The 23600-nt window shown below is 32.8% G+C and overlaps 4 protein-coding genes across 6 annotated transcripts; 1 reads left to right on the plus strand and 3 right to left on the minus strand.

Annotated features, from left to right (window-relative positions):
- Positions 1-234: 234 nt before the first annotated feature.
- Positions 235-13702, minus strand: Atg7 (Autophagy-related 7). Of its 3 annotated transcripts, none has more exons than XM_083037000.1 (10): positions 13566-13702; positions 12348-12570; positions 11711-12185; positions 11290-11606; positions 10896-11196; positions 10226-10570; positions 9961-10076; positions 9566-9863; positions 6362-9290; positions 235-427 (listed from the first exon to the last, which is right to left on the minus strand). In XM_083037000.1, exons 2-9 carry the CDS (start codon positions 12545-12547, stop codon positions 9201-9203), a joined length of 2142 nt encoding a protein of 713 aa, XP_082893126.1. In that variant the 5' UTR covers positions 12548-12570; positions 13566-13702; the 3' UTR covers positions 235-427; positions 6362-9200. The 3 variants fall into 3 exon arrangements, with proteins under 3 accessions (XP_082893126.1, XP_082893125.1, XP_082893127.1); XM_083036999.1 differs by lacking the exon at positions 13566-13702 and adding an exon at positions 12877-13005; XM_083037001.1 differs by lacking the exon at positions 13566-13702 and having other exon boundaries at positions 11711-12196; positions 12348-12473.
- On the minus strand, positions 12876-17404 carry LOC145935546 (enoyl-[acyl-carrier-protein] reductase, mitochondrial). Its single transcript, XM_083037008.1, has 7 exons — positions 17001-17404; positions 16656-16892; positions 16362-16583; positions 16049-16279; positions 14361-15970; positions 13566-13748; positions 12876-13083 (listed from the first exon to the last, which is right to left on the minus strand). The coding sequence occupies exons 1-5, from the start codon at positions 17193-17195 to the stop codon at positions 15740-15742; spliced, it is 1116 nt and encodes a 371-aa protein (XP_082893134.1). The 5' UTR covers positions 17196-17404; the 3' UTR covers positions 12876-13083; positions 13566-13748; positions 14361-15739.
- Positions 13671-15479, plus strand: Oscp1 (Organic solute carrier partner 1). Its single transcript, XM_083037009.1, has 4 exons — positions 13671-13874; positions 14363-14682; positions 14752-15029; positions 15104-15479. Exons 1-4 carry the CDS (start codon positions 13763-13765, stop codon positions 15477-15479), a joined length of 1086 nt encoding a protein of 361 aa, XP_082893135.1. The 5' UTR covers positions 13671-13762.
- A 414-nt stretch (positions 17405-17818) lies between the features above and the next one.
- On the minus strand, positions 17819-23071 carry LOC145935031 (solute carrier family 12 member 9). Its single transcript, XM_083036022.1, has 10 exons — positions 22753-23071; positions 22061-22338; positions 21846-21980; positions 21219-21556; positions 20787-21000; positions 20352-20621; positions 20063-20270; positions 19172-19960; positions 18532-18954; positions 17819-18448 (listed from the first exon to the last, which is right to left on the minus strand). Exons 2-10 carry the CDS (start codon positions 22326-22328, stop codon positions 18250-18252), a joined length of 2844 nt encoding a protein of 947 aa, XP_082892148.1. The 5' UTR covers positions 22329-22338; positions 22753-23071; the 3' UTR covers positions 17819-18249.
- Between the last annotated feature and the right edge of the window lie 529 nt (positions 23072-23600).

Raw genomic sequence — 23600 nt, forward strand, 5'->3', positions numbered from 1 at the left:
TAAAGTAAGAGAAAATTTCGTCTCGACGACCAAGAACACTTCAGCAACAGGACACATTATTAGAAATTCTGGTCGCCCTAAGGTTCGCGCGAATCGCAAAGTATTCCAAAAAGTGTAAACTGACCTTGCACCATCGTCGCCGCTCTGGAGAGGACGTCCAAGGCACTCTCGACAGCGGACATATCTTCCTTCCTTCACTCGTTTGGTCCAACTTCTTCCTTTTTTCTCCTCCTCCTCCTTTTTCTTCTTCTTCTTTTTCTCTCTTATGTCACCCCCGCACGAAATTCGCGTACACCTTGACAGGGGTTCGCGAATTCTCCCTCTGCTCCACTACGTAGAGTTGTCTCCTTCGTATAGCTGTCCTCCCGGCAAGGATACCTCGTCCTTATCCTTTCTGCGCTTTCACCTCGCGAAAGAAGGCACTTTCCTGTATAGGGACAGAAGTCAAACTATAACTGTTTGGGACCTTCCTCGTGACCGCGAAGGCGGCACAAATAAAGTAAAACGGGGATTAAAAAACGTGACATTGTCTGTGGAATGCGGACTCCTCACCGCCAGCACCTCTCCACCTCCGCAATGTTTCCTCTCTCTGTTTTTCTCTTACTCTTTCGCGAGAGCTCTCTTCTCGCGTGCCACGTACTTATTGTTAGCGACAGGATCGACACGTTCGCGCGAAGAATCAATCAAATACCGATTAATAATGATTGCGTCAATTAAAAAATACAAGGTGTTACAATGGTATTTCTAATGACACATTCCTTGATCATCTAAGAATCGATTTTTCTTTAGCGATTATTAATTAAATAATTAATATTAATGGTTCCTTTTTTCTGTATTAAGTCTCTTGATCAAATACTTAACGAAATCTAATTAATTGCATTCTTTTTTTAATGTTCCAAATAAATATAAATATATTCGGAGCTTAATTCTTAATATTTAAAACATTTTAAAAATGTTTAAAAGGTTGCTACAGATGATTATAATTAATGAAAAATATTTAGAAACTTGCTACTGACAATTATATTAATTGCTCGATCACCGAAATATTTAGCCAATCTTGCCTTTATATATTTCTTATATGCTTACGTTCTCTTCAAATTACAAATATTGGCAGTTTTACATTAATGAAAAAATTCCAATGTCTGTATTCATCAATGTAAATAATTCGACAAATATGCAAATATTACTTGACATTCTTCAGTAGAATGAAATAAAAAATATAGATATAGAAAATATAGTATATAATAGGAATGGTAGTTAGTACACTCTTAATATTAAAAATATTAAAACATGATAACAAATTATCATTATTACTGTTATATATATTCATTATTTAAATATGTTTACTATATTCCTGTTATAAGGTATGCGAATAAACATTTACGTGTTTCATAATTTCTCATTAATATACAATTTGAATGGAACTCGGAAAGAATGCATTTATAAATCCATTGCTCTGTATCGGCATAATTAGCAGAATAAATTAATAAAATTTGACTGGATATATATACGTATTTTAGAAGACACTACGCGATATAAAATTTATATTAATATTACGCGCGATCTCTAGATAAAAAATTTCTACTGATTTTTTTCCTATATGGAATTCAAAACATATAATACTTTTGATAATAATTTTCGGATTTCATTTCTTAAATTTTTTTTTTGACGTAAAATAAAAAGGGAACCTAGTATAATATGGTCGTTTCTAAAACTTTATTTTAAACAAAGAAATGGTATTTTTTCGAATTTGTGAGAAGGAAAAAAGGATATGATTGCTGGTTTGAGCCCATCACTACTTGTATCACGGCCTCTCATTCCTTCTCATCCCCCTCGCATGCTTTTCCCACTTCTCGCCACACTACCATACGGTCGACATCACGATTTCATCATAACAATATAAACAATCTTTTATTCGCCTCCCCCTTCCGCTCTACGCACTACTCTTTTTCCGGTATTTTAGCCTTTTCTTCTTGTCCTTTCCGGAGATTCGCGCATTTTGTGCAAAAGCCGAAATAATGGAAATAAATCGATTTGATTTTCCCTTCTTCATTCCTTTGATTAGCTAAAATATATATTTTTAATTCTCATTCAGAATTAAAATGTTTAATTTCGCTATATATATATAATAGAATAAACAGAATGCAATAAGGGAATAAAAGCAAATTTTTTTAAAGATCCGGAATTATATATGAGAGATGAACGCTTGATTTCGAAGATTATACATTTACAACTAGAGAATTATGAATTATTCCTAACTATTAATTTACTGAATTAATTAATAGTTAATTATTAATTATTATCAACTTTTATAAATCTAAATCATATAAATTATTAATATTAAATTCTTTGAATTTGCCATCTTCAAAAGAATTCTACGAGACACCGCCCGATTTCGCACGTTATCGTGTGTGTTTGTCGAGTTCTTCGCGTGATAAAGCAATGAGATAAGAAGGATGAATCTGGTTTACAAAGACGACCGTGCCGTGCCCCTTTTCCTTTTTTTTTTTTTTTTTTTACGAGAGTAACGCATAGTAGTGTAAATATTTTATGAATCACACGTCTCAGCTGCCGTGCTATTTAAACGGAAGGACGGCCTAAATAAAGTGTACCGCGTGCATACGAAAATCGCATATGTACATACATAACATTTATACGAAATGATGCACATTTATAAACGCAAATTGATGTGAGAAAGGTCAGAATTCAGATGTATAAAACTTCTAACCCCGAAATTTATAATTTTGATATAAACACAGTTTTAAATATTTTAATATCCTTCTCGATTTTCTCCATCTAATTTACTCAAGAAAAAAATTTATTTTTTTATACATTATTCTCTGTATTTTTCTGTGATTATGTATATTTTTGAAATTTATGGAAACTTTTGTTTAATTATATTCTGCTAATAACTGAAAATTTAGTTTGATACTTATATTATCTTTCTGATCTCTAGTTATATTATGTGCATTCTACAATTTAATTAGTACACAAGCTAAATAAAAATCACAGGAAAGAGATAAAAATCGTGTTTAAATTAGCGCGATATATAAAAAATATTGAAAATTATATTTATGAAAAAGATATAAATAAATCTGGATAAAATTACAGAAATTTAAACTGTTGAAAATGTTCTTATTTTTACTTAATTAGAATATGTAAAATGTAGGAGAAAAATTTGAATTCTCTCTCTTTCTCTCTCTTCTAGCGTAGATCGAAGTTATGACCGCAACAATTTAGACCGTCTATATTTAATTTGATTAGCCAGAGCGTTAAATTAACGGTGTGCAAGCCACAGAGAGAACGGTGAATCTTCGCACCTTCGACTAACATCACGCACGCCACTCTAACCACTCGATCAGTGAATTCCCACGCGACGTGTTATCTCGGCCGAAGATTCGAATAAATGCACAAGGTGTCCAAGAATTAATGCCTCTACAAGAAGGAATGCTATCAATATATAGCATTCAAATTATATATAATATTAAAACAAAAATGGAAGGAATTTTTTTAATCAAGTTTCGCGAAAGAGAGAGCGTAAACACTTATACAATATAGAGAGTGGCAAACACATTTTCTATTTAATTAAAAATGAGCTGATTTAAGAAAAATTATATTAATACGATTTCTAAATTTTGAACAATCAGAAAGCTATAATGTATTATTAAAAAACTATTTATCACCACTAATATAAAGACACGTGTATAATCATTTTTAATAAAACTTTTTATTGACTATTTTCGAAGTTAATAATGATTTCATTGAATTCATTGAATTGATATTGATTCCAAATTGTCAATTCATAAACTGTAACTCTGCACGCACCCTGTATATATATATATATATATATATATATATATGTACATACATATATATACGCACTGAATAGCACGTGGTATGCGGGCGATTATACACGCGACTGCGGAGCTCGGGAACTCCAAAACTCGAAACCGCTGATCGAGATTCCTCGTCGAACGTTCTCTCTTGACGAATCCGCGAAAAAAAATTCGATTCGAAAATTATCTAAAATTTCAATATTACACATATCACATTAGCTGTATTAATTATTTCCCTGATTTGTTTGCGATTTTAAATATAATATTCATCTCAATTTTAATTTTCACTTTTAAGTATTTTTCTTAAATACAACATAGTGTAATTATAACAGATATACAACTTATATACAAATATATATGTATTTGTATTTCATTCGAATTATAAATATTTAAAAAAGCAAAAAATGAAAAAAATAAAAACGTAATGTTTCACAATAAATTTTCTGCAAAAATATTTCTTAAGAAAATGACGAAAGATTTCTTTTGAGAGATTATGCACACAAATTTCTATTTATAAATTTTTAAGATTAACAAATCGGTACTGTTATTCAAAATGTAATAACAATATTACGATAAATAAACTGGCATCATGGTCTCATATGTTAAGAATTGTAATTTCATTGCGACAGAGTGACCAAAGAGATTACGATAAAACCTTGAAAATTTCAATAATATACACCTGCAAAAAAAATCTCTTGGGACACAAAGGAATATAACACCTGAACACCTGCAAGGAAATTGTTGGAACACAAAGATATACTCAGTCAGGGTCCTTTTACCTAAATTCCTTAAGAAATGTTATTTGATTATTTGTGTAAATCAACATTCCAACAATCGCTTTTTTCCAAACAGAGATCGATATGATAGTTCGAGATTCGAGAGAAATTTGACGCAATGGAATTCCAAACGCGAACATTTTTTGTCGAACTTTTACATCGCATACGTCAAGTATTTCACTTTCTTCTGATTTGCTCGAACATATTGTCGTATTTTTATCACCAAATGTAAAAATATGTAATAAAAAATATATAATAGAAAAAATTGAACATATAGAATTGCAAATACATTTTTAAAAATTTCACATAAAGAGCGTATTTAATTTTTATTATTACAAATAGAAAAATATTTTTTTAAATCTAACGTGATTGTATGTATATGATCAATTTTTCAAAAAAAATATCCGACAGATAAATAATAAAAAAATATTTACGTCAAATTGAGAAAAAGAACAACAATATCAGCGAGTTTAATTCTTTATAGATTTCTCCGCGTCGCGTGTACTTTCTATATTTTATGCATTCAAAACGGAGCTGGCGCAACGCGCTCGTTTTCGAGTGAAAAGAGAGGAGAGAGCGATAAAAAAAATCTAGAAAAATATAAAAAGCAATTATGCAAACGCGCGCGATAAATTGTAATGCAAATGCGAAATCGCGCGAATATGTGTAAAAATAATTTTCGCGCATATATATCCGCGAAAAAGAAATCCGATCTCGTTCAAATGATACATTATATACCGGTTTCGACGAGTTTGAAACTCCGAAATTCGTCCGAACGTGCAGATAAGACAAGCGAGCGAATTCCAACGTTGCGGAATGCAACTTCTCCCCGAAAATACAAACGTCGTAAAGCATTTATAAAACGCTGATACCTCTCTCTCTCTCTCTCTCTCTCTCTCTCTCTCTCTCTCTCTCTCTCTCTCTCTCTCTCTCTCTCTCTCGCGCGCGCGAATAACAATGCCGTGGAATTTGGAATATCTTGTACACCGAGGATTATATGTGCCGAGTCTTGCATTTCTCTTCACGTATTCGAGCGCAGAACGTGATACGTGATTTTTAAAAACAACGAGAATCATCATCTCTCATAATGAAACGCACGAATTTGACAGATCAAAAAATCACAAAGGCGAGCGAAATGTCAACTGTCGCACGTCGGGAATTTTTTCCTCACGACACTTGGTGACTTTTTTTCCGAGGGACAAAAGTACGTGCGCGAGAAATCGTCAAAAACATATGTGTATATATACCTGCTGCGAAATTCCTTGACAAACACGACGAGATGACGGGGCGCTTTATCGGTCCTCTATTGCGCGCTTCTTTTTCGAAAATGGCCGCGCGATCGCGCGCCGGTTTTTCGAATTCTCGATATTCGAAAGTGTCTATAAAATCTATCGAACTTTCGACAATGACGACTTCGACAACGACGACGACGACGACGACGACGACGACGACGACGACGACGACGACGATTGTAGACGCGCTACTCCGCGCGGGTCGTCGGCGCCGCCGCGCGGCGCGTCTCTCGACGTTCGCGAGGAATCAATAGAGGAATCCGGCGTAGCGTAAAAGAATAAAAAAAGGGGGAAAAAAGTAGCAAGAGAGAGAGAGACAGAAACGCGCACATTCTTCGTAAGAATTCGCGCCGGCACATCGTGTCTCGCCGCATCGCTTTATTTGACATGTGTATATATTTGCACGTACGTGCATACACACACATATGTATACATATATGTGTTACGTTTTACTCACCCAAGAACGAGGCACTCGTCGTCGCACGCGAAGGCTCGCGCAATTCACGCCGTGACACTCCTACGCCGTGTGTTGACACTCGGTTAAACGCGACGTCGAGAACTCCGTGCACTCGTAGCCGGCGCGTCGTATCGCCAGCGGGGACGTGTTTTCATCGAAAACGGCGAAAATCTAATGGCATGCGGGCGGGTGGACGCGCGCGGCCCGTTTGACACCGACAGGCAACCTCGGCTGTCCACCCCCTCCCCTCCACAATCCCTCCGTCGCGCTCGAGCATTACGCTGGAATGCGCGGTATGCGGCGCGATCGCAGCGCCGCGGCGGCAAAACCGCCAATTAACGCCACCGCGGTATTGTAAATACGCCAACGGAGTCTTGTCGCCAGCAAATCACCTGGCGATTTTACGCCGTGACGTATCGATATCTTTGACGAGTATAATATATATATATATATATATTATATGTAATTAAGATGACTGTGGACCGGACGTCCTGCTTTCCGAGGACGCGTCCTCCTTCTCAAAGTGTTCTCGTATACGTCCTAAATTCCTCCTCTCCTCTAGAATGTTTGTCCTAGTTTCGTATTTATAAAATGTATGATTAAAGACGATTAAAGTAGATGCATATACTTTGTTCTGTTTACCTTGGCTTGCTGAAACTTTGAAAACTTTGAATTATACCCCTTTATATTGTTCTAGTTTTTTTTTCGCAATATTTATATTAATGTACGTGAAAAAACGCGTGTGGAATGTACGGATGTATTATGTTGTACACACACATACATATACATCCGCAAGTATATTTAATGATGATAAAAATGTGTCTAATTATTTTGATAAGAAATATATAAAAAAAAACATACAATTAAAATTAGAAACATATTCAATTAAAACTTTGTCTCTAACTTTGTTCTTTTTCCAAAAATGGCAAATGTCCTACTTTACTCTTCGTTGTCTTAGTCATACACGAAAAAATGCGGTCATTCTACTTACAGGGGTATAAATCAATAATATACAATATAATGTACAACAAAGATTATTTACGCATATAAATTATACTTAAATTACATTGTATATACTTTCGAAACCATAACATTAAACAATATGATAAGAAAAAATTGTTCTCCTTATATAATTTTTATAATTAAAAGCGCAAACGAACAAATTGTATTTTATGACAAATTCTCTTTCATAGATCCCGTTTTATCTAGAAGATATGATAACAGACTATTTATACAGAGATATTACATACTGCTCCGATACGAAATCGGAGTTTTCGTGAACACTAAATTCTTCATCATCGCAAGAAATGCGACAATGAAGATATGTAGTCGTGCGATATATATTAGATTATAAAATTATTTCTTTAATAATTATTACAAAGGACATTTTTTTATTAAAATTTTCACTGTTATTTCACAGTTTTTATATATAATATCTAATCAATCGAAATAAAAAGAAAAAAAGAGCGCGTTAAAAATATTTTAGATGCAACTGAATAATCGAATTTTCCATTTTGCTGTGATAAATCTAACTGCTGACATGCATCTGTTTGTCAAAACTTATGGTTTTCTCTGCAGCTGTTGCAATGACAATAGCTATAGTCGACGAATCGGAGAAGAAATGAAATGGAGTCGTCAGGTGTGTAGCGAAAGAAATACATATTTCAGACAAAAAAAACCGATCGCGAGAATATTCATATTATATTCATTGTGTTTTCTAGAATAAACAATTCATTGATTACAATTGTAATGAAAAGATATATACGATGATAGAAAAATACTATAGAATGTGATTTTCCGGAAAAAGAAAGTAATGTTTATATATCAAAATTGTAACTATAATAATTATAGAATCACGATACTCATAATAAAGAAAAATGGGAGAATTTCTTTTGATAAGGATTAATTTTTTTTTTTTTTAAATATTGTTTGAAGCAATTTCTTGAAATATTTCTTGATTAATTGAATAAGGAAAGAGAAGGTAGCTAGTCAAGCTTAAAATGTTTATATATGAATAATTTATTTTTAAAAGTGATATAATATTTAAGATATGAGAAATATTGATGTGTTTATTCAAGAGTATTTTTGAACTTTGCTATATGTATATACCACTTTTACAAAAGCGAATGCTCACAGGTACAGCTCAGTAACAATAAAAATATGGAGAAAACCAATATGAGAAATATTTTATAAAACGACGATAAAACGAGCAACTAATGATTAAAAATTACGATAGTTATTTTCATATTAGCAACAGTCTGAGAATTATATGTCATTACATATACAATTTTTATATATCCTCTATTGAAATATATCTTGTACATATAAAAAAATTAATTATAAAACTAAATAATTTTAAAATAAAAATAATTATAAAATAAACAATTGTAAAATAAAACTAATATAACTAATTATAAGCTAAAACCAAAATTAAAACAGAGTTTGCATTTTAACTTTTTGTAAACATTATCAATCACAGTATAAAAATTAAATATTAAATAGATATTAAATAAATTCATGAAGAAATCAATATTAATAATATAAATAAAACTATGGATCACACGCATATATACACACAAATGTGCATGATGCGTCAAGTTTAAGTAAAATGCAAAATTGAAGAAGCAGAAAGACTTTCTTTGCTTAGAATATACTTATTTCTTATGTATTAAAAAATCTTTGTGTTTCAAGTTTTTGATTCTAAAGAATGTTATTTTGATTAAATTCTTTGGATATTATCTTCCCTTCATTTCATATTTATATACAATAAATGTCATATATCATTTTTATGTATAAACAGTGCAAATAGATCACATTTAAAACTTACGGTTTTTGTTTCTTATGTAGGTTTTTCCGCTTTCTTACATCGTGTAACTGCAGTTTTTACTGGCTCCTCATCTTCACTTGAAGTGTCCATTGTATAACATAACTTAAAATTGAAAGAAATATATAAGGATATATGATTTTAAGATATTAAAAGATATATGATAATATAAAAGCAAACACAAAATTAATATTTAAAATTTTAATCTAAAGTAGCACAAATATAAATGTTTTAATTTTTAACAGATTATAAATTAAGATTTTAAAAAATGTTAAGCCATTTATGCAAAGAAATAGAGATACAACTCGAAATATTTTATATTTATTTTTTTATGATAATATATACTAATGTTAGTACTTAATCGTTTAATCGATACATACCTCATCCAAATCTGGTCTTTTCAGTATTTCTTCGAGTCCTGATAATCTTTCGAGATAATTTGGCACATTGCAAGCATCGAGTATAAAAGCAACACCACGTTGGCAATACTCTTTAATCAAAGGTATAGAGCAAGCCGTACAAAATGGAAATCTGTGTGTAATTGTCAGTTTCATTTCGTGACTCCAAAGCGAACCCCGTATTGTGTGAGGTATACCACCTAATAATCCTATCAACGGATTGTCTATATTCGCTTGACAATCCTCGCTATCGTTATTCATAAGCGCGCTAGCTGATATTCTTGGAATTATATAAAAATAGATGATTATAAATCAGATATATAAATAAAAATAGATTAAATACTATTGAAATAATTTAAAATTCATATGCAGCTTACCCTTGCGGATGTTGCGTTATTGCCATAAGTAATTCAACTGCCAAACCCGCGGCGATTTGTGACAAACCCGGTCGACTTACGGTGCATTGTTGATCGAGTGTTCTGTCCGTTTGTGACTGAAATAAGAATAAAAATATTGTAAAATTAAAACATTGTATGTTTTAAATTAGTATATACCGATTTTCTATTTTCAAATGTTAAATATTTCAAAACTTGATATGAATATTTAGAAATATTTAAGATAAAGTAAATAACACACACTCACATTTCCGGGTTGGGTTACATCATTACAAAAATAACATCCAAGATATTCTCCTGTAAGATTCTGTACCATCAGATTGGGCGAGAAAGAATCAGAGAGACGCGTGCCGTGTCGTTGTACTGTATACGAATCAAAGCCTAAAGCAGCATTAATAGCTATTTTATTCATCGCTGCGCACAGAAGAGTTGGTAGCCATCTGGCTTCACGTGAGTCTAATAGCAAGAACACCACATCGTGACTGCTTACGAGTTCTCGCAATTTGCTCACAGCTTCTTTGGTCGTTTCCATCATGCTTTGGCCAACCACGTGACCAGGCATAGGAATATGCAGTACCACACCTTCCACATTCTAGAGCGTTAAAAATTAAATTGCCTTTAATAAAGTATACACATAAATAAAATATTATATCGTGTTATATGTTATATATTATATATTATTATTATATTATATATTATATATTATTTATATATTATATATTATATTATATATTATATCGTGTTATATATATATGTATATGTTAAACTTCTATCTATCCTATATTATATTTATATTTTAATAGATGTGAAAAGTAATAAGTTACGAGAGATCATTATTATAGAATAATTTTGTACAAATATTTTCTTCGTCAAAGTATTATCATATGAAAACATAAATTTGATAAAAATATACTTGCCATGGTAGGGCGTATTCTAAGTAAAGCATCTTTCGCAGCATGTGCTTTGTATCGATGTTTCACTGCATCTTCATGCGTATATAGACTCTGGCGCACTGTATTACTGTGAGAGACATTAGAGTAATCTACGATTGTCATATTATTAATACCCCAGCCAAGGAGTACTCTTGCCACGGAACATCCTAATGTACCAGCACCCAACAGAAGGCATCGTAGACCACTGATCTTTTCCAAATCTAGATCCGGGACAAGGCGCCATTTCATCAGTTTCAAATTTAAATTTATTGCTTTGTCTGATAATCTAGTGTAACATATAAACATAAATGATACTTGTGAATCTCTATGTATAGATAAATCAAAGTTGATTAATTCAAGGAATTCAAAGAAGTCTTACTTGGTAGGATTCATGGTGTTCGATAAATCCGCGACATTAGGACCCATTTTTCCATTTATATTAGCTTCCCAACCTACTAAATGACCTTCAGAAATAGCTTTCCTTATACTTTCTATGTCTGTATCTTCTTTGATTCTAAGTGTAAATACAACTGCAGTTTGCATTTTATCACTCCTGATAGATAAGACTTTGATATTGTGTGTCAAACAATATGTAGGACAGTGCCACAATAATAGGCACAGAAGATTTCGCAAGGGCCATCCAGGTTCTACACTTGCGCAAGGATCGTAAAACGCAAAGTATACTGCATTCTCTTCCTAATAATATTAAAGACAAATTTAATTCGTTTAGAAAGTTATAAATAGTAGCACATATCTTATTGTCACGAACAAAAAGAATATATAAGTTTATGAAACCATACCTGTTTCGAATCTCCATTGCTGTTTAATTTAGCATATTCCACTCCTTTCGACAAGTTATCAATGTTTAAATCATTCTGTCCAGATGTAAAAATTGTGAAAAAATTCCTTGATTTTGCATCCAATTGAAGGAAGCTTGTTTGTAATTTATTTATTTGACTACTTGTAAATTCGCCATCAGATGTGAATTTCGATGGCTCAACCAAACGAATTTCTGGCAATGTAAAAGGAGTCGGATGCGCAGCCCAATAATAAAATCGATACTTTTTCAGATCTGAGTATGCAAACATGGAGAATATCGAAAGCCGCCAAGATTCTTGCAAAGCTGTGCCATCTATGATACTATCAATAATGCATTTGCCCATGGTGTCGATAAACTTTTCATGATTTATCTGTCTAAATGCTTCATAGGTATTTGTATTGATCATATAGCCATAGCAAGCTACTCCCGCGTTGTGAGAAGTTGTATCCAAATCTCTGAAACTCATCTAAATGAAACCTATTCTATTATATTGACATGCAATTTATATATTATTGTTAATGCAGATGCAAATTATATTACAAAATATATTTAAAAATAAATTAGTCTATTTTTTGTAAAAAGATTAGAAATTATTCTTATATTTGTAGAATACATACTCATTAAATGAAGTACAATCAAGAATTAATGGATTAGTTCTTCCCTCATTCATCGATTGAAGAGAGAAACTTCCCCATAAATGTACCTTGGACTTTTCATCTAATTTTAATTTGTCTATTTTTAATTCTGCAAATTTTGCCCAAAATGATGAGTCCATCGCTGTTTTCAACTTTGTAAATTTCACCATTTCAAATGTCATCTTTGATATTTAATAATTTATTCCTGAAATTTTTTAAAAATTTATAAGTACAGTTCATTATAAATAAAATAAAAATAAGCAGTATAAATGTATCTTTTTCATTATAAATAGAAATAAAATTTATCAGCTGTATTTTTAAAAAAATTTATGCACACAAATTAATCTAAAAAAAAAAAAAAAACATTTCTTTATTATTAGACGCAAAAGTGACGTTCTTTTCGACGAATTGGCACAAATTCAAATTAGTGCAATTATACGATGATACATATCAGCGTTTCTAAAAATTTCTTAAATTATCTCGATTGCTTAAAAAAATATACATAGCTAACCTTAAATATTTTGATAACACGATTCTTGTACTTTCAAAGTCTATCTCTTGCAATTACGAAATGACAGCAATAAAAACACACATATATATCAATCAACACTGATCTTATGAGATTATATTTGAAAACAAGTGCTAAAAATAAAGCACATTCAATGAATAAAGATTAGTGTTTACGAGACGACGCATATTCGTTATGCCTTTCTGAAATCTGAAGTTAGGTATATTCAGGTTAAATCTCACGTGTTCGATTCGAAAGTGACTAGCTTCAGACTTGAAATAAGATTTTTATAAATTTTTAATTATTTTTATTACTTTTATTATTTACTTTTATTAATTGCTTTTATAAACTTTTTATTAAGGAATAAATTTTAGTTATATTTGAATGTAAATATGACAGAAAATTTTTAATTTAGATATAATATAAGAGAGTAAAAATATATAACTGTTTAAAAAAATTAAGAAAATAATATTAAAATAAAAACTTATTTACAGAAAACTAATTTTCTGTTTCAATACTTGTATCTGTTTTACTACTTCTTATATTCTAATCATGTATAATGTATAATATTTAATCAAGAGAAATCAAAATGTTTTAGCAATTCCTCATCGTTTTTCACAAATCTTGACAAGATGGCTATATCTTTGTCTTTAATAATATTTCTTATTTTGTAATAAAAGAACTTTATATACCTTACTGTATATCTTATGAATTTCCTCGCGCAGTCTCGGTACCGATCGCAAGAATTGAAAGCATTTATGTATACACTTACGTCGTCAAGACGACAGACATTAATTTTCTCGTTCTTTAGTACGTGTACTTGTCCATCTATCCTCGTCTTGACAACAATCGTCGAAGAAAAATCTCGCTCCTACCTAAAAGAACAAAAATGTCTTTGCATTCGACACCTATTCTGTATTTAAATATGGGCGGTGAAATGCTGTACGTTTTGCGACAGAGGCTGAAGGCGCAAAAGATCGACGCCGACAAAACGATACAAGGCGAGGCGCAAGCTTGAAATATATTTCGAAGATATTTCATAGATATTTCGTTCGCACATTTTTATATAAATTTATATAGTGATCGATAATTTTTTTATAATGATATATATAATCTTATAAAAATCTTTCATGACTGTATCTCATATATATTTATTTTTTAAATATCTTTTAATATTTCAAGCTAACACACAATAAGTATATAAAATTGAAATTTTATGAAAATTTATCTCTTTTACATATATTTAAATTTTTATTTAAATCTACTCTTTTTTTATTTAATTTTAAAAATTAATCTAAATAAAAAAATATATATTTATTTATTTTATTCCTTGGGAAGATCTTGATGTTAAGTTTGATGAATATTTATCAATCTTTTTATATACTCTATCATCTTAAATGCTCTGCATCATTAAAAATTTAAGAAATTTTTATCGCTATTTAATTTGTTTCGTCAAACCGCAAATTTAATTATAATAAGTTAATTACAGTATTGGATGACGTAACCGCCGCTTTGCTCAATCCTAAGATATTGTCGTCGATATTCGCGGAATCGCCGATGATCGGGGTGTCACACTTGCGCACCACCTTGGAGAGTGTCGTTCTTTCGTCCATCATGAAGCTAGACAGGAGTAGTATGGACAAACTGTTCGACCTGATGATTATGATGGTCAAGTATCAATTGACGGCAGCCACTGGACCCAGAGAGGTCATCCTCATTATCTTGAATCACGTAGACGCGATACGCGATATGGTCAGCGACTTGAATGCCCAAAAATGCGTCACTTTGGTGCAGGAAATGGTGATCGACGTGAGTATAACGTCTCGATTTAACAGAGAATCAATGATGAATTAATCCATCTTCTCTCTAACACTGCAGTTCTACGGTTGCTTGACTTTCGAAGAGGTCTGGAGCGCGCGGGAGGTTTGTCTGAAGGAATTGGAGTCGTATTACGTGCGAGTCTCGATCCTCTTGCGACGTGGTTTACAGAAAGAGGACGCCAGCTTCAATATCACGCCTCATGGGTACAATGAGAAGTACACGGAGCACAGGAACACTCTAGGAGCGATGAAGCTCAAGGACGTGAGCCCTGAAACATGCTGCGGCGGGTCCTTTGACACTTTCGGTGACAGAAAAACATTATTGGGCAAGAACATGTAAGAGAAGAGTATCCAGTATTTTCGATTGCATAGCATTGTCAATGATAATAATTATCTTGTTTTGTAATTAGATACTTGCCGACATACGGTGTAACTGGAACAGGAAGGCGAGATAGTCAACAGTTCTTCAAGGATTGCGGTGCGAAAGCGGAACTAGGTATGCTGGCTGTTCAGCTGGGGACTGAGGAGACCAATTACGAGAGACCATTCACGCTTAATCTATTGTCGAACGTGGACGAGGAGAATGTAAATAATATAAATAAGGAAATCGATGCTGAAGGAAACAAAGCGAAACGAAGTAACGCGGACGGAAGCAGCGAGAAGCCGAAATTGAACGAGGATTATAAAGCTAAACTAGATAATGTATACGCAGACTTTTTCGAGGACGAGCACGAGACCTTGAAACGCAGCATGGATTTGCTCGATCTCCTTGACGAGATTGAATAATTTAGAATTTTGACTGACGAAATCTGCAATCACAATTATTTTTCCTATATTTTTCCCACATACTTATACACCTTGCGGTATTTTTGCTAAAAATAAATACCTTTCTATACAAAGAGCGATTTCCCTATTTTACAAAAAAAGTGCTTTACGCAAACATTACAGAATATTGTAATGATTTTAAATGCTATCAAATGCATTGATGAAAGTTCCGAGAGAATAGAAAAAACAAACTCTATATATACAAATGTATGAACAAATTTTTAAGATTTCGTCAAGTCTAAAATGTATTTTACGCCCGTCCGACCGTCAAAACTGAGCGCCTTAACGATAGCTTCTTGATACTCGCAGAAAGGTACCAATTTATGCGGTGGCGGCTGCAATCTCTTATCTTTGAAGAGAGTCGCCAGATCCTTGAACATATCCTCTCTCTCCTGGGATTCCATATTTGCGTTCGTCCAGGCTGTCATCCAAAATCCTTTCAACGATATATTCTGCAAATATATATGGTACAAATTATATTTTTTATATCTTTTGCAATGTTCACAATTCTCTAGATGGATTTTAATTACTTTAAAAATAAGTGCGGATATCGGTATGGTTAATGGCTCTCTAGACATGCCTCCGTAAGTCACCATAATACCATCTTGAGCGAGATGTCTCAGCACTTCGTGTGCACTTTGTCCACCGATACAGTTGAGAGCTAATTTGGGTGGAGGTAACTTTTTACTTTTAAATAGTTGTGTTTTTCGAACTTCATCTTCGGTCAGAACTTCGTCTGCCCCTAAGCTTGTCAGTTGATTCTGGAAATAAAATTTGTAATATTATATGTGCACATGATATTTAATATAATATATTAATATTATTATAACTATAATACTGTACCTTCAATTCCTGTATATTTGGCCTGTCTCTAACAACACTGACAGACTTGAGATTCCATACTTTGCATAATTGAATGACCAATTGACCAACTGCAGAATTACCACCATTTTGTATCACAGTATCTCCAGACTTCAGCGGAACGAAATCTTTCATCATTCTGTACGCAGTACATGGATTTACATTCATCATACTAGCTACGACTAGATCAATGTCACTTGGCATCTGTAAAATCAGAGAGAATAAGAAACAAGTGGCAAATATAATATGTCAAAGATGTAGCAATAATTTGTGTACCTTCATAACATCCTTAAAATTATAATTAGCTAGCGTTCTCCATGTTCCAAAATTGGGGCCATTTGGCACCACTTTATCTCCAATGCACAAGGTTTTAATATTGGAACCAACCGCTACTATCTCTCCAACGCCTTCATTTCCTGCTATTGCTGGTAACAGAGGCCTGCTAGGATATTTTCCTTGTATTGTGTTTATATCAGCTGGGTTCACTGGAGCTAGCAGCCACTTTACAGATACCTTTATCATAAAAAAAGACAAAAATTTAATTATACAATTAGAAAGTAGTAAATAAAAAAATCTGCCACAGAATTTAATTATCATAATAATAATAATAATAATACTTACTTGATCGCTTGCTGGTTGTTCTATCGTCTGAGTGGTTATTTGAAGAACCTCGACAGGATCGCCGTATTCCTTATATAATAAAGATTTCGCGCAATCGGCATTAATTGCCGCACTCATTTCTCGAATGCTCATTAATCTACTTTTGACTAATTGCGAAGTCAACGAAAAAACAAATTTGCCTCCGAACATAACCATGTTGATGGAATCACGTGTTTAATGTTTGAAATATTATATCAAATTGACAACATTCATTGATAAGATAATATCTAATCACTCTAGCGATCGTCAATATTTTGCGTAAATTTAAACTTTTAATAAGTGAATATTTCTTGAGAATCTAAACATAAATATTAACTTTATTACTCGATTCTTGAATTCATTCGCAAAAGAAACGTATGCGCAAATTTGGCTCTTACAGAAAAGTTGCAAGTTGATTGGCTATCGCATGGCTTTTAGCCAATCAACTTGCAACTTTTCTATAAGAGCCGAATTTGAGCCCCTGTAATCAGTCGTCATCGAGTTGCTGACGTTGACTATTTTTTAGGCGGGAAAGAGAAAAGATAAATAAGTTCTTCGATTAGATTGATTTCTTTTTTAATCAGTTTTTAGACAGTCTTTAGTGAATATACTTCAGTATTACTTTCAATAAGTGTTTATTTAGATGTTTACAATTATTAGCAAATAATACTTATAATAATACGAAATATGATATATAAAACAGTGAAAAATACAGTAATAGTTCCTTATATGGAAATATATTAAGATATTTTATATATTTACATAGTTTTAGAATTGTTTACTATTAAAAAATATTTGTTTCTGAAAAGTCTCTTATGCAATATGTTTGTTATCACAGTAATAAATTTTAGTACTAAGGATATTTTACATTTTTTTTCGAAGATAAGATAAAACATTGTCTACTAATCTAAAATCCAATAAGTATTGCTTTGCAATAGTATGTATATATATTGCAAAATAATTATCAAATTAATTAATAATATTAGATATAATAAATTATAATTAGCTTCAATTTCTCTTTGTGCATTTTTGAATATATTAAATTATAATTTCTCCGTCATATACTAATATAATATACTAATTTAAGAGATTATATATATACTATATAATCTCTTAAATTAGTATAATATGACCGAGAAATTATAATTTAATATACTCATATAATTTATTTCTCTTTCTCCCCTTATCAATCGAGAAACTTTTAAACATTGTCTATTCGTATTAATTTTTGTTATAAGGTGGTCGATGTAACGGCGCTAACACCATGCACCAAAACTGTCGGTGGTAAATCCACAGTCAATTCCGTCAACAACTGCAGATACTGTCGATACATATCATCCTCGTCCCAAGTGCTCGATGCTGGCGGTGCGGGTAGATAAATAAATGTCGTCGCAGTTTGAGAGGAGTATTGTCTTATCAGTTGATTGACGCTAAAAGATAAAATCAAGAGAAAAGAAAGTATGAGAAATTACTGCGAGAAAAAATTGTAGTCAAAGAATAAGCTGATGCTTACCCCAATATATAAGCTCGAGACATGTTACTCAAAGAACTATTTGACTCGGTGCTTGATTCGTATTGATTTTTTGGTTCAAGCAGAGATCTGCCCTTCAATCCTCGAACTTGCTCTCCCCATTCCGGGATCTTTTTAATTGACGCGGAAATTCGCAGCAAATTCAACGATTTCCGTATTCTGTGCTCGTTCGAGGTTCTCGGGTATTCGTTCATCGAACTGCGAGAATCTGAGATAGTTAGACTTTCGCTACCGTCCGCGATTTCGCAATGGAACACTCTGAGATGCAGGTTCTTCCAACTGGGTACCATGTTGACGATACACGCGAGCTGAAGCATGAATAACGATGTTGTGTCGAATGGATCCTGATCGGTTGGTTGAAAGAAATTGACCGGCCATACGTCAATGTATTTCAGATTTGAATTCCTGAAAACATAGACATATATCATTACGTAGTATATATAAATACGGAAATAATATTATTTTACAAATATATTATTTTAATTAATATATTTTAAATAATATATAATATTAATTTAATATATTTAATATAATAATTTAATATAATATTAATTAATACGTTTTAAATAATATATAATATATTATTTTACAAATAACCTTTTTGGGAGAAGCTTTTACTTACTTTGTTAACTGCGCTTTATTCAACAGATGAAAGTTTCTACACAGACAGAGATTCTTCTTCATTCTCAGAATATCCGAGCACATACCAACATACTGAATCAAATCCAGATTCTTTTCACCCGTTGCTTGTCTCAGAGGAAACACAGCGTTATTCGGAAGCGTTGTGGTATTTTCAAACATCGTCGTTGCGTACTGAGAATCGAGGAAGAAGTTTCTTGGCGTTTCCTCGTCATAAAAACCGAGAACGATCGTGTTCGGTTTCATCGCGCCCATTCCGGACAGTCTTATCAAATGTTGCATGCCTTCGCGCACCGTTTTGGTCACAGTTAATTCGACGAAGGCCTTAACTTTCATGTGATCGACTAAACTTAGCCAATGCGGATATTCATCTATCGTAGGATCGCTATTCTGACCGGCAAATTCGCCGACCTTCACGTGTCCGATAACGTAGAGGCCTCCTTTCTTCAAGTCATTGACGAAATCAATGAGAGGACAGGCGGAACGCGGGGACGCAACCATCAGTAGCATCTGCGGACGCCAGAACTTGACGTGATCCTTACGCGAGTCCAACATCAGCAGATATTTCCTGACTTGATGGAATATCAACGCTTGAGAGATGCTGCCCCACGGAGCGTTCTTACTCGGCGAGAATAAATGCAAGACGATGATCAAAATTAAGCACAATATTATGCTGCTGGAAGCGTAAATGCTGTTGATGACGAACATCATTATCAGCGTTCCGAGAAGACCTATAGTCGCCGTATGCCATGTAAAGTAATTAAATGTTGGTCTGCAAAAAAGATTTAGGCTCATGGGGTAAACAAATTATATATATATAATATATTTTATAATATATATATTTTTTTTAAATATATATATTTAAATAGCGTACCTAAAGTTTGGTGCACTAGCGAGTTCCAGCCCAAGGCACGCAAGATTGGTAGCGAGATAACTTAATAGAAACAGTACCGAATTAATTTGAGCGATGGTATTCAACGAACCAATGAGTAAGATTGTCTGGACCAAAACCCACGAAGTTAATATCGCTGCTATCGGATTGCCGCGCCATATACCTTGAATTATGAAATTTAATCCCGAACCTAGAGAAATAAAGCAGAGATATTTAGTTATTTAAGATATTTAGTATCTCTCTCTTATGTATTTTGCCATTAATTACTTACCGAATACATTGTCTTTGGCCAATGCTTCCAATACTCTGCTGGAACCGATCAAGTTGCTCAAACCAGCGCTAAAAGTCGCTGTGAGAATACCGACAGCGACAAATGGTGGCCAAATATTGATCGGCATCATGTATATGAAATTATTTTGCAGCAAAAAGCGGCTGGTAGTAGCGGCCGTCAATACGGACAGTAATATATAACACACAAATGTAAATAATACTGCGGATAACGTTCCACGCGGAATATTCTGTCCAGGATTTTTCAGCTCACCTGTTAATCGTTAAACAGATAAGTTATTTATATCAAACATAAACGATATAATTTATATAATATATAATTTATATTTATATATTTATATAATTTATAATATAATTATATATAATATATATAATTTATATTTATATAATTACATTGCGTATACATAATTTTATTTACCGCTCATATTGGCTCCAGCCATTATTCCAGTCACACCGCTGAATAGGACACCAAATACGCTTGCAAAATCCGTTATGACGCCTCCGCTTGAGTAATCGGCGCTGTAATTTGCATAGAGATTGCTGGAAAGTGTAGAAGACAGTAGACCTGTGTAACTTCCATTTACATGCTCCGTTACATTTTGTACCAATGTATTCGCATCTGGTATTGGTATCTAGAAGGATATAATGTAAGAGTATTAATCCATTAATGTTATAACTCAATTAAATAAAATATTATACTTATTAAATATTAAAAATATTTAATATATGTATAATATTAACATATAATATTTTATATTATATATTAATATATGTATAATATTTAATATATAATATTAAAACTTTTATTAAATATTAACAACGCGCGAAATATATTTTTAAGAATATTTACCTCCATCGCGCCTTGTGTCAAAAAGCTGATAAAGACACTGCTTAGACAGATGCAGACAACTGCCAAGATTGCAACGCTAGTTTTTGCGAACATTGCAGCTCCGATGAGACAAACTACGAGATTAGCAGTGTTTAGTATGGAACAATATAAAAATCTCCACCATCGACCGTCCGGTATAAGTCCAGTTTTGCCGCTTAAATAACCGGATGGACCGAAATTTTCGACCAAACCCTCAGCGCATCCAGAGATACAAAGTGCACTGGACACTATATTGGCCATGAAGAAGAGGGTGCCGATAGAACCGCCAAATTCAGGCCCTAATGTACGACTAATCATAACTGCATAAGAATTAATAGGAAAATACTCTTGACATTTTTAGATTCAATTCTTATAAAGATTATTATAATTAAATTGGTATTTTTTTATAGATCTCTGTTTAGAGATTATGGATTCATCTCAACTACATATTATAACGTAGTTAAAATATAAACAAACCAATGTAAATTGATCTATTGATAAGCTATCGCAAAGAGACTAGCTTATCAATAGATAGTTAGTTGAGCTGGCTTATTTTTACCAGATAAATAATATATAGCTGTCATTACTGTTCACATTGAGAAAGGATACAGTAAGCACCTCCACCCTCCACAGCTCCATTTGTCGAAATAGCACAAACAGACGCGACTGTGAATAACAAAATACTATATGCTATAATAAACTGAACTAAAGTGACGAGTAATCCTGCGTTGCCCACAATATATCCTGCAATAAAATTAGCTAGTGTTAATAACTGACAGACTTGTATATCATAGAATGTCAAACTCTTATGAATTATTGCTCACCCATTCGTATGAAAACTAAGGCACTAAACATAGACAGTGTAACCGGGCTGAATACACCAGCAAAGGTTCCCAATGTACGAGTGCTATCCACACCAAGATGACCAAACTCAACGTAGCCATCTCCCTCCATATGTGCCGTCCTTCCAAATTTAAAAATATTACTCAGTCGTTGAAGCACTCCTCTACCATGGATCAGCGGAGCTTTCTCACTTGTAATCCTGACATGTACAGGCTCTGCATTCGTGGAGCCAACTTCCGACGCTATCATCTTGAAATTGCTAGATAAATAAATTTCAGTGCAATTAATAATTTTTAAAATCAAATAAAGAGCATTCTTTTAATGTATAAAAAAATGTACATGTTGCAATCTTTATTAAATTAATAATTAAATTAATAATTTTATAAAATCGAATAAAGCTCATTTTCCTGATGTATAAAATCAAATGTACATGTTGCAATCTTTATTAACAATCTTTATTAAATTAATAATTTTATAAAATCGAATAAGGATCAATTCTTCTGACAGATAAGAAAAATGTACACGTTGCAATCTTTATTTACGACGCAACAGTTAATTGTATACATACCAAACACAGATTTTCGGAGTAAATGAAGCTAAATTTACCATTATTGGCTATACGAAAATAAAATAGAGGAACAATAGGAGGATAAAATAGAGGAAAATAGCTCACCTTTATCACTTGTATGCGTAAGAAAATATAAAGACATATAACCAAATTAGTCATGGAAGTGTGATGTCACGCGTCAAGCATCCCACGCTCTGTCAAACTCGCGTCTCGAGTTAAGGTTAATAAACTCGCGATATACTTGACGTCGTGTACGTCTTCATATCTGCGGTTAAAAAAATTTCCGCATTATAGTGCACGATAATCCATGTTGTGCGATTACGCGGAATTGTCCAATTTTAGGCGTGAAGACATATGCGACCTCCAGTTTACATTTACATACAGCCAGCTGATAAAAAAAAGCTCTCTTCCGTCATTGATAAGCGATTTTTTCCAAGAAAAACGATCTTTGCATCGGACATGACCTCAGGTTAGCCAACATAACATTAGGGTGAAAAAAGTCCCTATGACACGCGGATATTCCGATTTAATATACAAATTTTCCGCCAGATGGCGCGACATGTATTATTATTGAAAAGAAATTGTTTCGCCCATCTTATCTAAATTAATTTTCAGATATAACGTCATTTTTGAATAGTACATGTCGTCCGATGTCTCTCTCCAACAAAATTTGTTTCGAATTATTTTAATCGTGTGAATCTGTGAATGTAATCGAAAGAATCCAGTATTGAATAATCTATTGTGTTGTTAATTGATAAGAAAACATTGGATCGCAGAGACTTCTTAAAATATATTAAATTAGATTGTTAACAGCGGTGTATTAAAAAAGTGATACAAAGCAGAAGGTAGCTATATTTAAATGGACAGACTATAACAGTTGGACAGCTAAGTATATAGCAGGTTATTTGCATATTTCTTATTTTTATTTATATTTTATTTATGCGTACTTTATA

The sequence above is a fragment of the Prenolepis imparis genome, unplaced genomic scaffold (assembly GCF_030444845.1).
Source record: "Prenolepis imparis isolate NDT839.2.m4 unplaced genomic scaffold, iyPreImpa1.0 SCAF_4, whole genome shotgun sequence".
NCBI lineage: Eukaryota > Metazoa > Arthropoda > Insecta > Hymenoptera > Formicidae > Prenolepis > Prenolepis imparis.

Bases quoted from the DNA above. Each gene is read 5' to 3' on its own strand.
- Atg7 (XM_083037000.1), bottom strand. From the start codon at position 12,547: ATGACATTTGAAATGGTGAAATTTACAAAGTTGAAAACAGCGATGGAC. The intron at 11,197-11,289 runs GTAAGACTTCTT...ATGTTACACTAG, and splicing joins AACACCATGAATCCTACCAA to ATTATCAGACAAAGCAATAA. The intron at 9,864-9,960 runs GTAAGCTGCATA...TATAATTCCAAG, and splicing joins ATAACGCAACATCCGCAAGG to AATATCAGCTAGCGCGCTTA.
- LOC145935031 (XM_083036022.1), bottom strand. From the start codon at position 22,328: ATGATAGCGTCGGAAGTTGGCTCCACGAATGCAGAGCCTGTACATGTC. The intron at 21,001-21,218 runs GTAAATATTCTT...ATATCCTTCTAG, and splicing joins TGACACAAGGCGCGATGGAG to ATACCAATACCAGATGCGAA. The intron at 18,955-19,171 runs GTAAGTAAAAGC...CTATGTTTTCAG, and splicing joins AATAAAGCGCAGTTAACAAA to GAATTCAAATCTGAAATACA.
- LOC145935546 (XM_083037008.1), bottom strand. From the start codon at position 17,195: ATGGTTATGTTCGGAGGCAAATTTGTTTTTTCGTTGACTTCGCAATTA. The intron at 16,893-17,000 runs GTAAGTATTATT...TTTATGATAAAG, and splicing joins AACAACCAGCAAGCGATCAA to GTATCTGTAAAGTGGCTGCT. The intron at 16,584-16,655 runs GTACACAAATTA...CTGATTTTACAG, and splicing joins ATTTTAAGGATGTTATGAAG to ATGCCAAGTGACATTGATCT.
- Oscp1 (XM_083037009.1), top strand. From the start codon at position 13,763: ATGTCTTTGCATTCGACACCTATTCTGTATTTAAATATGGGCGGTGAA. The intron at 13,875-14,362 runs GCGAGGCGCAAG...AGTTAATTACAG, and splicing joins CGCCGACAAAACGATACAAG to TATTGGATGACGTAACCGCC. The intron at 14,683-14,751 runs GTGAGTATAACG...CTAACACTGCAG, and splicing joins TGCAGGAAATGGTGATCGAC to TTCTACGGTTGCTTGACTTT.